Source organism: Carcharhinus amblyrhynchos, chromosome 25 (assembly GCF_965287045.1).
Source record: "Carcharhinus amblyrhynchos chromosome 25, sCarAmb.v2.hapA, whole genome shotgun sequence".
Lineage (NCBI taxonomy): Eukaryota > Metazoa > Chordata > Chondrichthyes > Carcharhiniformes > Carcharhinidae > Carcharhinus > Carcharhinus amblyrhynchos.
The window spans coordinates 24,114,245-24,130,887 of NC_137348.1; the positions used below are offsets into that span (position 1 = coordinate 24,114,245).

General features: G+C 39.1%; 1 protein-coding gene across 2 annotated transcripts in view; it reads left to right on the top strand.

The window, feature by feature from the left end:
• The window catches only part of mrrf (mitochondrial ribosome recycling factor), a 42,838-nt gene extending 26,523 nt beyond the window's left edge, over positions 1-16,315 (top strand). For both annotated transcript variants that reach the window (XM_080212156.1, XM_080212157.1), the window contains exons 5-7: positions 1,274-1,365; positions 6,812-6,971; positions 15,417-16,315. In XM_080212156.1, the coding sequence (XP_080068282.1) occupies positions 1,274-1,365; positions 6,812-6,971; positions 15,417-15,494 (330 nt within the window). In that variant the 3' untranslated portion in view covers positions 15,495-16,315. The remainder of the gene's footprint in view (positions 1-1,273; positions 1,366-6,811; positions 6,972-15,416) is intronic.
• The last annotated feature ends 328 nt before the right edge of the window (positions 16,316-16,643 follow it).

Consider the following 16,643-nt stretch of genomic DNA (forward strand, 5'->3'; position numbering starts at 1 on the left):
TTTTGTGTCCATATTTGTGTTGGCAAATTGTGACACTCTGGACACAGAGGGCCCGATTTTATCATCGTGTTGTGCCCATTTTCAGATGCAAGAACCTGCGTGCAGGTTCCCTCTTTACCAAGGCTGAAAAATGGCTGCAATCGGGACTGCACCTGAAATGGGTGCGCTAGCCATTTAAATACATTTGCATACATTTCCAGTTTGTGAGGAGGTAGGTGCCTAGCGTCTAATGCTATCTGCTTGAGATTGGTTGGGGGAATGTGGGGGAATCCGCTGCCACTCTGCTTGAGACCTGGGGTTTTTTTTCTGTGCATGTGCAGTTGCAGGCGCCAATTGGAGCTGCAGGGTTTCGGGCGCGTTAAGCCCCAAAAGCATCTGTAACGCGATTTGGAATTGCTGATATTTTTGCAGGCAGAATGTGTATGGGAGCGCCTGAGAATGGGTCTAAAAATCAGATCTGAAACACTCCCATTTCAAGTCCGTCCAGCACTTAGAATCAAAGTGGTAAAATAGGACCCAGAGCTTCACTGCCTGATGTTGATACATATCGCTCTTGCTACTATATCAAGAAATAATTTGTAGTTGATTAATGAGCAATTCTGTGTCCAGTACATAATAAAATAAGTGTTTAGCACAATTAGGAGGAAACCTGGTTTTAATTATAAAACCCTTTCTGTTCATTGCTTTCTGGTCAGCCCAAAATTACCCCTTAGAACTACCTACCTGTGTTTTTATTGATGTCAGATTTGTATGTTTTGACAATAATGCAAGTTATATTTTTCTGTGCATCTAGATTCTGCTGTTCAACTTAAATCTGTTTGATAGTTTAGAAAATGCAATGATTTAATTTACAATAAATGCCAAATAAAACTCTATTAGATACCCAATTTAAACTTAAAAAAACTTAGATTTAAAAAAATCTTGGTTTTGCAGCTATTCCCTGGAGCATGAATTTGTGGTTTCTGAAATAGATGGCCTCAAACCATTGAAAATATGTTCAAAGAGGCAGAACTTTTTTTCCTTTAAAATTTTTTAGTTTCCTTTCTCCTCCTCTGCAATACCACAGTTTTATCCCTGTGTGTGGAGGGGGACTTAGCTCGCAGTTCACAGTGGGATCAAAGCTGCTTGGACTGAATCTAACTTCCTGATATTCTTGGTGAAAGAGGTAAACGTTTCCATGTTCTGGGCAAATAGATTAGCCGGACGGAGACGGAGCAGTCATCTGTAAGTAATTATTCTGCTAATGCCCTTTACCTTTTGATCTGGTTCACAGGCGACGATGGCTGCCACCAAGGCCATAAGAGAAAGTGGAATGAACCTGAACCCAGAAGTGGATGGGACTCTGATCAGGGTGCCAATTCCTAAGTAAGTAATTTGAAGGTTATGCCGAAGGTTTCCATCTTTGTCTGCTGACTGTCATTACAGGGCAGTTGCTGGCAAAAATACTTACGGCTCAAAATGAAATTTTGGAATCATAATGCGAGTTTTCTGAAGATTATACTGCAGAAAGTGCAATGTTTTGTGTTCTCTGTTCAGCAAATGATGTGAATTAAATATTATATTTCTTGCTCTAATTTAGAATACTTTGCAAAACGCAGAGAAATAAGGTGTAATGGAAAATGTGAATATTTGACAATTACAAAGCCAATTTATGCACTTGAAAGTAAACTTGCTAGTGATACAAATGAGTGCCAAGAAACTCCAGTTTAAATACTGCTAGGGTAAGATGATTTTTTTAAAATCCCCAGCTCTACGTAGTGTAATTGCTTTGGTAAATCTATAGTTTCCATTCCTGATTCTTTGTTAAGTTTGCTGATCTCTTCTGTCTTAAATTCGGGACAAGTGGAATATTTGAAAACTGCTGTAATCATTTAGAATAATCCAATTATTAAGGCATGACTTATTGTTCAGTTAGAATACCACATGTCTTCTTTTAAGCATGAACTCTCACACAACTTGATCTTAAACTGTCGGATCCACTTCAGTAATAGTAATATCTAATTGTGCGTTAAATTGGCCTAGAATCGTCCCTCCATGTGTACCACACAACAGCAAAATTCCACTGGTTGCTGGTAGTTCTGTCATTCAGACAGTTTCCAAAGACTAAAGTTTTTAAGTGTGTACAATTAGTTCATTAGAGATTAGAAGCATCTGCAAGAGATTCACAATAGCTGTAGTAAAGGGCGAGTTAATACTTAAAACAAACGTGTTTATATAAGGCCTTTAATATAAAAAAAATCCAGGCTGTTTTATAAATAGTTACCTGAGATAATTCTATAGGGAAAGGGATGGCTTTGATTTTCCCAATGTTAAGCTGGAGGAAGCTATGATACATACCAAGACTGGACATCTGACAGCACAGAAGCACTCATATGAGATGGTGGAGAGGTGGAACTGAGTGTCATTGCGTAAGTGCAGAAGATGAACCTGTGACTATAGTCACTGAAGAGCAGTATGTGGACGAAGAGAAGGAGGAGGGCAAAAATAGCTTCTAGGGGAATTAGAGTGTGAGGAAAGGAGGAGAATCCATTGCTGAAGATCCTTGGGTTCCATTCAAATAGATAGGAATGGAACCATATAACAGTATTACACAGAGCTGGATGATGGAGAAGCAGTGCTGATCTCATTGTGCTGAACACTGGAGTGGGATCTATGAGAAAAGGGAGAGATAAAGCACCACAGCCAGAGGATTCATTCGACGTTTTAGTTAAGGTTGTTGTTAGTGTGAAACCTGAAACTGGGCTATAGGAATCCAAACAGACATGGGGAAAAAAGAATACAAAGCTGGGAGGCTTCCTGTGTCTGAAGTCCTTGGAGTGGAAATGAAAGTTGGGATAAAATAGTGTTTAACAATGATGGAAACAAACCGGATGTAATTTCTGAGGAAAGGACAGCACCTTGTTCTACCTTGTGAAGTAATCATATGATGGATAACTTATCAATATAATGGATTTCATTCATCCACTTCCCTAATGACTTCCTCAAAATATTCCTAATAAATTTGTTAGGCATGATCTTTTTTCCAGAAGACATGTTATAAATTTCTGATGGCTGTTTATTTTTACCAGTGATTCTAAAGGACGTCTCTTATCCTTTCTGGCACCTTCTCAGTAATGGATGTCAGGCTGATAGACATGTTATTCCTCCCTCTGTTTTGTCCCCTTTATTTGAAAGTAAGAACTGCTTGAGATAACTTCCAGTCTAAAAGATAGAGGCAAGGAGATCACCGAACATATGTCCTATCTCTTTAATCACCTTGGATAGATATTATCTGAACCTGAAGCCTTATCAATTTTGAGCTTTCCCAATCTATCCAACACAACACAACGATCTAATATTAATGTGCTATTGCATACTGAGCAACCTTACTATGGAACGTAAGCATCATCTATAGGGGTACAGATTGATGCAAAATAATAACAACAGCTCTGACAACACTGCTGTTCAGTATCTTTTAGTAGCTATCTATATATGATCCATAATGTATTAATTGTTTGATGGTCCATGTTGCAGTTGATTAAATATCATGTGAACTAGGATAGACTGGCTTTTGTAACCTTAGAAATTCATTAGTTTAAACAATTGCCCTCATCCAAATTGCAAATTTGAAAGTGTGGTAATGATTGGTGCAAATAATTGGAAAACAGCAACAAACTGTAATTTATGTAGTGATTTTATCAAATTAAATGTCGCAAGGAGCTTCATAGGAACATCATCACACAAGATTTGACATCAACCTGCGTGAGAGATTAGATGTGACCAGAAGCTTAGTCAAAACAGGTGGATTATGGAGCTTCTTGCAGGAAGAGGCTATTCCAGAGCTTATGGCCCGGCAGCTGAAGAGGCAGCCTCCAATGGTGAAACAATGAACATTGCTGAGCTGCAAGAGCCAAGACATGGAGGAGCACCGTGATTGCGGAGGATCATGGAACAAGGGGAGGGTAATAGTTATGAGAGGCAGTGGAGGGATTTAAAAACAAAAACAAACATTTCAAAATTGAGGTTTAAGTTTATTTATTAGTGTCATATGTTTGCATACATTAACATTGCAATGAAGTTACTGTGAAAATCCCCAGTCGTCACACTCCTGTGCCTGTTCAGGTGCACTAAGGGAGAATTTATCATGGCCAATGCACTAACCAGAACCTCTTTCAGCAGAGTTGCCAGACTGGGAGCCAATATAGATCAGAATGCATGGATCAATAGGTGATTGGGACTTCTATAAGTTAGGATTCAGGCTGCAGAAAGTTGGATGAGCTCGGCTTTACAGAGCATGAATATGGAAGGCTGGCCAAGAGAACATTGGAACAGGTGGAGAAAATAGGAATATTAATTTAAGTACACAATGCAGTAAAATCGTAGAATAATGACAGCATAGGAAGAGGCTCTTCAGCCCATTGAGTCCATGCTGGCTCTCTGCTCAAGCACTTCAACTAGTTCCACTCCACTACCCTTTCCCAGTAACATTGCAATTTTTTTTATCTCATGTACTCATCCTTTTGAAAACATTCTTAAATCCATAATAACGTCATTTCAGTTGTGTTTTATTGTGTTGAAAAGCCTGAACATGTTTCATGCAATGAATTTTTTTGAAGTTCTGTAATATGTGTGGGCAAATACAAAAATCTTTGATTTACGAGTATTAAAATGTTCATTTGTGGTGGTGGGTTTGCAATATTACATTGTAAAGGATATATTTTCGACTGTTGTTTTCATACAAATTGTTTTGACAGCGAATCAAAATAAGGGTTGTCATGTACTGATTGATTTATTGAATAATAATTACAAGTTTCCCAGATTTAATTTGTGATCAGTCTAAATGTAAAGAATCGTGTGTTTTTTTTTTGAAACATAAGGTGTGTGAGATGTTGGAGAAGGATATGTGCTTGCCTTCTAATTTCCTTTTGACAAATAAATTAAAATAAGAAATATTCGTACCCCAGTGATAAAATGCAAAGTGAATGTTAAATATAGAAATCTATTATTTCAGCCTTAATATTCAAAAAGGCAAAGCAATTTACAATCAGTATATTTTATTTTAATCCTTGCGTTGTGAAGTACATTGTATATAATATGTCCCATTGTTAGCCAAATCAAAGCTTGTTATTCATGTAAATAGAAACGTAACAAGTGTTTTCAGATCCTGGAAAAGAATAGGAACTTTAGGTACTGTCTAATCATAGTTATTAAGGAAAATTTGTATTTTAAATTCAAATTGCTTCTTCATAATTTCAGTTGGCCCATGGTAATTATACTAGATGAAGTTCAGAGTCAATTCAACCACAGATCTTTCAGGGCTACTATTACTATGCAAGATTGTTTTTATAATGAATCTGTAACTCACACTGAGCTGGTGCTATAATGAAGAACAGCAAAATGTCAAGGTCTAACCTAGCACTACAACCGACAAACATTTTTTGTAATATGTGTAACGACTGGTTTACATGATGAAGATTGAATGCAAATTTGTACTTGCTACCATTTCAGTACAAGCTTTCAAGACTTAAGGGCAAAAATTACCAAACCAGCCTGAGCAAAAAAATTGAATTCAGTTGTTGAATATCTTCACATTCGTTTTCCATGTAAAAAGATTCATACATTTGGAATTTGGTATCGAGTTTCACAAGAGCACAACAAATAAGTTAACCCTAGGAGCACTGAAAATCTAGTTCAGTTAAACATTAGCAGCTTTTGTTTTCACAATACACCAATACAGCTCAGAGATGAATGTTTACAAGTAAAATTGGTGATGCATAAGCATCAGAACTTACGACACGTTTTGAATATTTCAAGACAAGAAATAATACTTCTAAAACCTTCGCTTCAAGAATGTGTGGAGGTGGTATGATGTGGTAGCAAGTACAAATATTGGTGTACTTGATAAGATGTGCATGGAAGTTGTTTTTTATTCATTGGACATGGGCGCTCGCTGGCTGGTCAGCACTTATTGCCCATCTCTAATTGACTGAAGGCAGCAGGGAGTCAACCACATTGCTGTGGCTCTGGAGTTGTGTGTGTGCCAGACCGGCAGATTTCTTTCCCTAAAGGACATTAGTGAGTCAGATGTGTTTTTCTGCCAATTGACAATGGTTTCATGGTCATCAGTAGATTCTTAATTCCAGATATTTTTTATTGACTTCAAATTCCACCATCTGCCATGGCGGGATTCAAACCTGGGTCCCCAGAACATTAGCTGGATTAATAGTCTAATGATAATACCAGTAGACCATTGCCTTTCCAGATGGGCACTACTTCGTATTTACAGTTCATGTTCATCTCATGTGAGCTGCAGGAATAATGATGAATTGAGGCAAGCACTCTCGCAGAAGAATGGAAAATTCAACATGAATTGTCCTCTGCCATTCTTAGGCACTGACTGACAGATCATAGACAGCTTTAGCTAACTGAATCCTGTACAAGTCATATACTGGCAATTTTTTAAAAATCCTCCATTGAAAATAGTTAAAAATCGGAATGAATGACTATCAGTGGAGTAAACAAAGATACTACGATATTGGACTACATTTAAGGAATAATTGCACATCATGTTGCAAAACTTTAGATTAGGAAAATCTAATGCTTGAAAATACAGAAGATAAAGTAGTTTTTTTTTATTAGTGTCAGTGACGCAAGCTGGGAATCCAGTCTGGGTCTCTGGAGCTGTGAGGTAGTAGTGCTAACTAACCACTGTGCATTCCTGCACAGTTAATTTTTGATGCAGTTTTTTTTTGAAGGCATGTATTTTTGTGTGCGTTTGCATATGCAGGTACCCTTCGGACTTTAACTTTCTGGAATTTGCTTTCTTTTGCAGAGTGACCAGAGAGCACAGGGAAAATCTAGCCAAACTAGCCAAACAGTTTACAAACAAGTCCAAAGAATCACTGCGAAAAATGCGCACTAACGCCATAACTCAAGTAAAAAAATCAAAGGACTCTGTCTCTGAAGACACAATCAGACTACTAGAAAAGCAGGTTAGTCTCATATCTTTTAACATGGGATGGTTCTAATTTTTCCACCCCTCTTTTTCTCAATGTTTTCAGTGGACCATAAGGATATCATATCTTACACTGTTTTTAATCTCACTGAAGACGTTTGCTGTTCCCAACTGTACACAAGACTAAGTACCTGACTTCATTCTGCCCCATGCTTTCTCTAACTTAACAAAAATACAATAATAAATAGATAGGATGCATCACACAATTTTGTTAGGTTAAAAGGTGATACAATTCACTTAACAGATTAATAATCTCTTCCCCTTTCCTATTCTCTCCTTTTTTCTCATTTATTGTTTTCTTGCATACACATTAGGTGCTGTCAAGGTAAGAAGCTAGGTTCTTGTTGAGGAAGACCATTCAGCTTATCCATCCATCCAGTAAAATACCGTTCTTTTTCACTTCCCCATCATCCAAGTATGGATGATATTGGAAGTGGACAAATAGTAATATCAAAATCCAAGAGTTGGGAAGTGATATTGGACCAGACTTTGCTCTGTGTCACAAAAGAATGGCTCTCACCATTCACCTAGAGTACATTTGCCCAGAGACTTTTTACAGTCTTGTTGGTGGCAGCTTCCTTCAATGGAACCTTCTGTCGATGGCGAGGGTTTCACAAGCCGACTCAATTAAAGATCCAAAATTTAATTCTGGCAGAGGTGAGAAGGGGGTAGGTTTAGGTACAACACCATCCTACCTAATTGGATGCTTTTCCCGCCTCCAAATTTGCCATCTTTGGTGTCTCTACAAGACTCCACACTTGTAAAGTTTCAGGAGCTATTCAGTGGCAGTTACTTATTATGCTGTTTTTAAAAACACATTCATTTCTGATTCCACTAGCCTGAAAATGTTTTTTCATTTTGCTGATTCCAGTGGTAAAGATTGCATTTACATAGTGTCACTGACAGTGACTTCCAGATTTTCACGTGTTTGGATGCCAATGGCTACTGTCAGCTTTGCTCTGTAATGGCAGGGAGCACCGACAGCTTTGCCTTTATTAGTATAGCAAAATTTGGACCTTTGTATATTCTAACCATCAAGCATGAAAAATATAGCTTTATTTCTTTCATCTCAATTTCTCTGCCCCCTCCAGAGAAAAAAAGGATAACTAAAGACACATAAGTTATAGGAAATAAAGCAGTGGGAAAATGAGATAGGCAATGACATAAAATATCAAAGGAAGTCTGACTAGAATGAATGCATTCTCATCTAAATTAATGTTATATGTAAAAAAAAGTAAAATTTATTTATTAGTCAGCAGTAAGGCTTACATTAACACTACAATTAAGTTACTGTGAAATTCCCCTAGTCGCCAGTTAGGGTCAATGCACCTAACCAGCACGTCTTTCAGATTGTGGGAGGAAACCCGTGTAGACACGGAGAGAATGTGCAAACTCCACACAGACAGTGACCCAAGCTGGGAATCGAGCCCTAGTCCCTGGAGCTGTGACCACTGTGCTACTGTGCCAACACACAGTACAGTGTCAATTGCCCAAATGTTCAGTTCCCTGTGATATAACCTGTAATCTTCCTGTTACTGAAAACAAGGAAGGTTTGCTGCAAAGGATGAATTTACTTGGCAGAGCAATTTAAGGTTTCCTCTACAGTGGCCCAATTAATTTGTGTTGAAAATGAAGAACTGCAATGTAAGATAAATTTTAAATTCCTTGTGGTTATGCAGGTAGTCGGACATGACATTGTTGGGAGTGGGGGCCGTGGGTGTGATGAGTTTTTTGATTTTTACAGCAGTGCTGAAGGTTGTGTAAACGGGGTCAATAGCAGATCAAATCAGCCTCTCTTGGTAACTGTCCACCACAACATCTAGTGGTGTCAGACTTGAACTGCAGATCTGACTGCAATGTCTCCGTTCAGGTTCCAAAGGGTGAGGATTCAGTAAGGCTATGGAAGCAAATCTTTTTACTGTTTTGCAAAATTGTTACTTCATTGAAAACCCTTCCTTGGATAAAGTTTAAAATAATTTTAACCTTTAAAGTGTTTCTGTTTGGTAATGACATTGTGCCACCTGCATACCAGACATTCGATTTGATTTGATTTATTACTGTCACATGTATTAACATGCAGTGAAAAGTATTGTTTCTTGCACTATGCAGACAAAACATACCATTCATAGAGAAGAACAGGAGAGGGTACAGAATATAATGTTACAATCATTGCTAGAGTGCAGAGAAAGATCAGTGTAATACAAGGCAGGGAAAAAGCTGTTCTTGAGTTGTTTGGTACGTGACTCAGACCTTTGTATCTTTTTTCCGACGGAAGGAGGTGCAAGAGAGTAAGTCCGGGTTGTGGGGGGGTCCTTGATTATGCTGGTGACTTTTCTGAGGCAGCAGGAAATGTAGATAGAGTCAGTCGATGGGAGGCTAGTTTGTGTGATGGACTGGGCTTTGCTCACAACCCTTTGTAGTTTCTTGTGGTCTTGGACAGAGCAAGAGCCATACCAAGCTGTGATACAACCAGAAAGAGTGTTTTCTATGGTGCATCTGTAAAAGTTGGTGAGAGTCATAGCAGACATGTCAGATTTTCTTAGCCTCCTGAGAAAATAGAGACATTGGTGGGCTTTCTTAACTGTAGCATCAGCGTGGAGGGACCAAGGCAGATTGTTGGTGATCAGATTTAGTGGGAAGCACTTGTCTCAAACATCTGCCAGTCTTGCATTCAGACTGTGAGTTTAGAGCCATAGCAGCATGTTGGAAGGAAATTTGTTATGGTGTTGAGACTAGTCTGGTACCTTTGCCTTGTCAGAAATACAAGACTCCAATAATACATTCTTAGATATTCAGCTTAAAATACTATTTCACAGATGTAAATCTTTAATTTCAGGCCATTAATTAAATTACATTTCCAACACCAATCCTAAATAATTATAATCAAAATAATTATGAATATGAAGGAAACTAATATCAATACAAAAAAACCCAAAGAACTCCCTTATAAAAATAAAGTTCCTTTTACATCTTATTTTGGATGATCACACATTCTTTTAGAAACAATCATAGAATTCCTACAGTGCAGAAAGAGGCCATCCGACCCATCGAGTCTGCATCGACTCTCCGAAAGAGCACCCCACTCAGGCTCTCCCTTCCGCACTATCTCTGCAACCCTCCGTATTTATCATGGCTAATCCAACTAATCTACATATCTTTGGACTGTGGGAGGAAACCGGAGCACCTGGAGGAAACCCACGCAGGTGCAGATGCAGTGCCACTAGGAGCCAAGAGATTATGAATAAATCCCCCAATTGTATATTATCTTTAAGTTTAGTGATAGTGTTACATGGAAAACATGTCAATCCAATGGAAAGATGGTGGCTGCAATTTTGAACTCCATTCTCATTGAATGTGAATGGCAATGGGAGCACACAGTCTAACATTTTACGTTATAAGAACATAAGAATTAGGTTGGCAAGAAGTCCCATTGCGATTGTCCCTGCCAGTCACGTAACAAGATTCCCAACATTGAAAGTCAGGGATCTCATTACAATAAAGTTAAACCTAATTATCAGGCCTCAACACCTAATAATCCCCATACCTAATATATTACCTTCATGTCGGTGTGAGGGCACGCTGTTGTGAATTACAACATGTCTCCTACAGTGTGCACCTGGCCGGCACACCTCGAGGAGCTCAGGTGAGTAGATCGCTCAGTGGGATGGGGCGGCGGGGGGGAATGAGTTATGTCCGGGCAGTACTCTGGCATTGCCCCTTGGCACCTCCATGTATTGGGACAGCCTTTAAAAACATTGCACCGATCTTTTTTAAAAAAAACTACTTTGTTAGTGGGTCCCACCAGTGTGACATTGTAGGACTTGCCCTTTGGATTCTGTTTTTAAAGTTGCTAGCAGTACGGCAGAAAAGCAGCTGTGGGGCTGGCAACTTCTCCACCACTTTATCTGCCCACTCCAATGCTCTGCCTCAGAAAGGGGAAAATTCTGCTGGCATCTTTCATTTTATAATGGGATGATGGTTGATGCCCCCTGCCTGAAATTTGCCACTAGATTTGATTGCTCTTCAGGGAGGACCTCCAAAAGAAGCAAGCAATTCAAATTGTGCCATCACCCCCATATTAAACCCAAAAGATGGGAGTGCACTTTCTAAAGCACTCTAAAGTGGAAGTAACCGTAACCTCTTTATGATAGATTACATGATTGAAAATACTTAAATATGCTGTTGCGTGCAGAACTCTTCGTTATTTTTGTTTGACGAAGCTGGAAATTATTGTACTTGTTCACATTTTGTAAGGTCAGGATCCAATTTGCAGAGTGTTCGTGAAGGAACGAGGTTTTGCTGGCAGAGAACATGATTTCTCTGGAGGCATTCGGTTTAAAGATTTGAGAGGAATTTATTAGCTCGGGTTCCTTGTGTTTAGTTGTGCTGGATGAGGGGAGACAAATTTTTTTACTTAATAGATTGAACGTTGCGCTACATTAGGTATCATCCTTGAAGAATCTCCTCTCCTATTTTCCTGATTTGGCCTCCGTGCAATGTAAATTGTCCGTAGTGGAATAGGATAATCCACTCCCAGAGGTTTACCAGTGTGCCAAGATGAATTTGGCCAGTGGGAGAGACACAACAGACCAGCAACGATTCTTCCTCTGATTTGTGTCCTTGCTTCCTGCAGGGAAGCACCTGGACTGAAGTGATCCCTATTTTAAAAAAAAGGCCAATTAATGTTAGTGTAGATATCATATATATCAAAGATTCAATGCATTCTAAATAAAGGAAGATGTAATTATACTGGCATTGCTGCATTAATTTTCTGGTAAATGATATTCCAGCCGTAAACCCATTGCGGATCAGCATATGCAGTCTCTTGCATGACTTCCTGTAATTACTTCCTTCTGACTGAGTTGTTTGATTTTGTTCATCATGTTATAGTTCTTTAAACTTTAATTACAATAGCCTCTCTGCTGGTTGGTCAAGTTTGTAAAGTTGGCCTGAAATTACAAAAGAAGGTATGTTTGCGCATCGTGGAGGTGAGTCATTTTGCTTTCTGTCACTTGATTTTATTGAAACTTGCGGGGGAAAGAACATCTTTTAAACTGTGTAAATTGTTTGCAGTGTAGGAGAGCTATTGGTGTGATTCAAACCAGTAATGTGTCCTCCTTCAGATACACCAAATCGTCCTTCAAACACCCACACATGGGTGGCACAGTGGTTAGCACTACCTCCTCACAGCGCCAGGTACCCAGGTTCAATTCCCTTGGGCCACTGTCTGTGTGGAGTTTGCATATTCTCCCCAAGTCTGCATGGGATTCCTCCGGGTGCTCCGGTTTTCTCCCACAGTCTGAAGGACATGCTGGTTAGGTGCAGTGGCTCTGATAGGCACCAAAGTGTTGCGTCTAGGGGAATTTCACAGTAAGTGCGTTGCAGTGTTAATGTAAGCCTTACTTGTGACTAATGAATAAACTTTAATCTCTTTTAAACCTGGGCACTGAAGTTACATAACCACTTTAAATGGGCTGATACTTTGGCTAAAATAGTGATGGGAGTAATTTCGATGGAATGTGTGTTAAGTGTTCGTACGCAGCATTATACAGGATGAATTCAGGGTTAGGGTTTCCTCGTGTTAGTATGCTGGAGTGGTTTTAACTGAATCACATGGGCTGACTATGTTGATACTGATTGTAATTGTGAAGTTAGATAGTGTGGCTTAATAATGCTGCAGTTTGGGAACAATCCCCTCAATTATTTTTAAATGCTGCAGCTCGGAGAAACTGGCAAAATGTCAACCGCGAGACTTCATTTAAAAAAATGCCTTCCAGTTATTTTTGTACCTGAACCACAATATGTATAGCGAAGGACTACAGAACTAATAGATCCACATAGACCAACAAAAAGTTAGCTTTGAATAAGAAATCATTGAGTGGATAGAGGAGTAGCAAGTCATGCTGGACCATGTTCAGGGTGAAATGCATCATGCCACTGCTTTTGATTTAGTTGATTTCTATCAAGCCATTGCTTAATGGGCTATATAGTGGCTCTATACAGAATCAAGCTTCACAGAAGGAGGCCATTTGGCCAATCATATCCCTGCTGGGTTTTGAAAGAGCGATCCAATTTCCCCCCTGCTATTTCCCCATAGCCCTATGAATTACTTCTGTGTGTTTTCTACTGACACTAACTCTTATTTTACTGATTAACAAATCTAACAATAGTGCCTCCGAAAGGCCAGTTCCTTCCATTGATCAACTGTCTGCACCAAGTTACCTTTTACAGATTGAATATTTATGCGAATAACAGCGAGAGGCAGAAGCAAAGCAAAAATCGTTCGGACAGAGCTGCTTCTGTGATATTTGCACTGTCTTTTAGAGAAATGATTATTCTTTACCAGTGATGAATATGTGTTCACTGTTGTTGTTTAGTTCAAATGGACCATTTTCCAAGAGGCCTTTTCTCGAAGCAATGCAGCATTTAGGCCTGAGTGTGTTCTGGATAGTGTAAAACTCTCTTTGTATTCTTAATAATAAAAATGGGATGATAGATAGTACATGAATTTGGAATATATTTTGTCCTGTGTAAAGTTAATGAAATAACTGAACTTCAAAATATCATAGGCAGTAAAGAATACACACTGGCATCCAAAAATCAATGCAGTTTTATAGAAGTTGATTCAGGTTACCGTTTATTTGGTGGTCTAAATTTACTTAATGATTTATTAAATGACATCCTGTGTGTTTGTAATAAAGTAAACTCTACCACTTTATTCTGTCAACAGCATTTGACATGGTTGGTCACTGTGTCCTCCTCAAATGCCACATCAATGTTGGGTGGGATTGCACTCGGTTGCATTCTTATCTATTTAATTGTAGCCAGCGTATCGCTTACAAAAGGGTCTTGTTCTGTTTCTGCACTGTTACCTCTGTGTCCCCAATACTATGTAGATTGAAATGGGTGGTCCTAGCAAAGGCATGGAGAAGATATGTAGTCAGGAGCTCATGGGTGTCAAACAAAAGATAGAACATATCCTAAATTCCCTCCAATTTTGCATCTATATGCTGCCGCTCAGCAAAATTCAAAAGCACAGTGTCTGCTTTCACATGTCAGCTGATGATACCCAGCTTCTTCGCAGCAGCTTTTCTATCGATTCCATCACTGTCTTATCCAACATCCAAGACTGTATGGGCAGAAATCTCCACCAATTAAATATTGGAATTAGTGAAGCCATTGGCTTCGCTCCACGCTACCAACTGCGTTCCTGAGTTACCAACTGCATCTGTCTCCTTGGTGACTGTGTGAGGCCGAACCAGATTGTTCACAACATTGATGTCATAATTGAATGTTTGACCATGTTTTCTATCCATACTACTACAATGACCACCTATTTCCACCTCCATAGCATTGCCCAAGTCCACCCCACCTTGACTCACCTACTGTTAAAACTGTCACCTACACCATTGTTGCCTCTGGCGTTGAGTATTCTAACACACCCACCAACCAGTCTCCCATACCTTGTCTTCTGTGAACTTGAGTTCAGCCAGACCTCTGCTCCCTATATCTTTGCTCGTGCTCAGTTTTATCTACCCATCATTTCTTTGCTCACTGAAGTACACCAATTCCCAGTCTAGAAGCGTTTTGATTTTAAAATTCTCATCGTTTTCAAAACCGATATGGCCTCAGGCCCTCCCTATCTCTGTAATGTGCTCTAGTCTCCCACCTTTTGGCCTCTTGGGCATCCCAGATTTTAGTTTCTTCATCATTAGTGACTGTGCTTCAGCTGCCTGAGTTCTAAGATCTGGAATTCTCTGGCTAAACATCTCCGTCTCTCTTTCTTCCTTTCAGAACTCCTTAAACTTTACCCCTTTGACCAAGCTTTTGGCCATTTGCCCTAATATTGTCTGTTGTGGCTTGGTGTAAATTTTGTTTTATAATACTTTGTGAAGTGTCTTGACAAAACATTTCATAGACATTCTGAAATTGTCCTTGAAGCGCAGCAACATTGATATTAATGACTGGGAGAAGTTTGCTGCTAATTGTGGTGACAATTTATCCATCAATCTGTACTTGGCTTTGAGTCTCAAGGTCGCTAATGTGATAGAGCGCTGGCAAGGAAGGGAAAAAAGAAAGCAACCTCCATGCTCCAGATCTCACTATTTCTTGGAACAGTCCATGTGTCCAAAAATCTGAGAATCGGCCTGTTCAGCCACATGAAGACTCACAATCCTGAGTAGCCACCATCTTTAAATTGAGAGACAGCCAATGACAAAATTTCTTGGGCCATTTATTACATGAAAGAAAGATGTCATATAAATACAAGTTGTTGCTGCTTTTTTAAATTCAGATTTATTGATCCAAAAGAAAAATCTACATTCAGTGCTACAATGAAGGTTGTTAGTTAGAAACACTGGTTCAGTGATAGGTTAAGTACACAGTGGTTGCATTCGGTGAATTCCTTTGTTTTTCTTTGCAGATTCAACAGATGGCAGACGATGTTGTTGCTGACATGGACAAACATCTGATGGCAAAAACCAAAGAGCTCTTAGGATGAGCAAGTTGGAAAGAATGAAAATGGGCCAGACATAAATAAAGCTATTCCTCTCCTCCTAACCTCCTTCCCCAAATTTGATTCCCCCTGCTATATACAGATTTAGAAAAGTTAAAGAGCTTTTGAAACGCAGTCTCAGTTGTCATCTGGGAACTCGGCAGCCAATCTTACGCACAGCAAACTCCTGCAAACAGCACTGAAATAAATGTCCAATTGTCTGTTCTCAGTGTTGATTAGGGAATAAATTTGGGACACTGGAAGCATTTCCTTGTCCTTCCTAGAATAGTGGCTTGAAATTTATTTTACTTCCATCTGAGGATGCACTATGTGAGGCCCTCATCTTAAAGTCTCAACTGAAAGACAGTACCTCCAACATAGCAGCATTCCCCTCAGCACTGCACAGAAGAACCACCCTAATCCATCTATCTGGACTGGGACTTGAACACATTAGCTCCTCAGTCTGGGGCTTCCCCTGTTAATGTAGCCATTGACTATTAACAAGGTATTTGAATATGATATCAATCAGCTTTCCAGCGCATCTGCTCATCTGTTCCCAGTGAAGCAATGCTGAGTAAACCGAACACAGACAATGGATCAAACTTGGAATCTTTTTGTCTACATAATAACAGTGACTGTACTTAATCAGTAATCTGTTGCTGGTGTTTAGGTATGTCCTGGGGAGATGAAAGGTTCTGTATAAATGCAAGTTCTTTTGTATGGCCTGATATCATACCATGTGCATTGTTCACTGAGGACATGTTATACATTGAAAAGACTGAATATGTTTTCATTGAACTGTAGAGAATGAAATAGATGCATTCCAATTTATGTGCCTGATTAACTTAATTTTGTAAAGCAGAATAACTTAATTTAACTAACACAAGTAAAAGACAATATCATTATGTCACTTGAATTATGGCAATGGCTTCAAACTGCTATTGTCAGAAAGAACTATAAACGTCTTTAAAATAAAAAAAGTTTCTTCACAGCATCCTCTTTCTGTAATCCGTACTAGGTATGAGACCACATATTTCACAGTTTAACAAAATTATTGGAAATCATTTGGACCCACTTCCTAAATGTCTGAAATTTGGTTAGGTGGATTGGCCATACTAAATTCTCAGTGTACCCGAACAGGCGCCGGAATGTGGT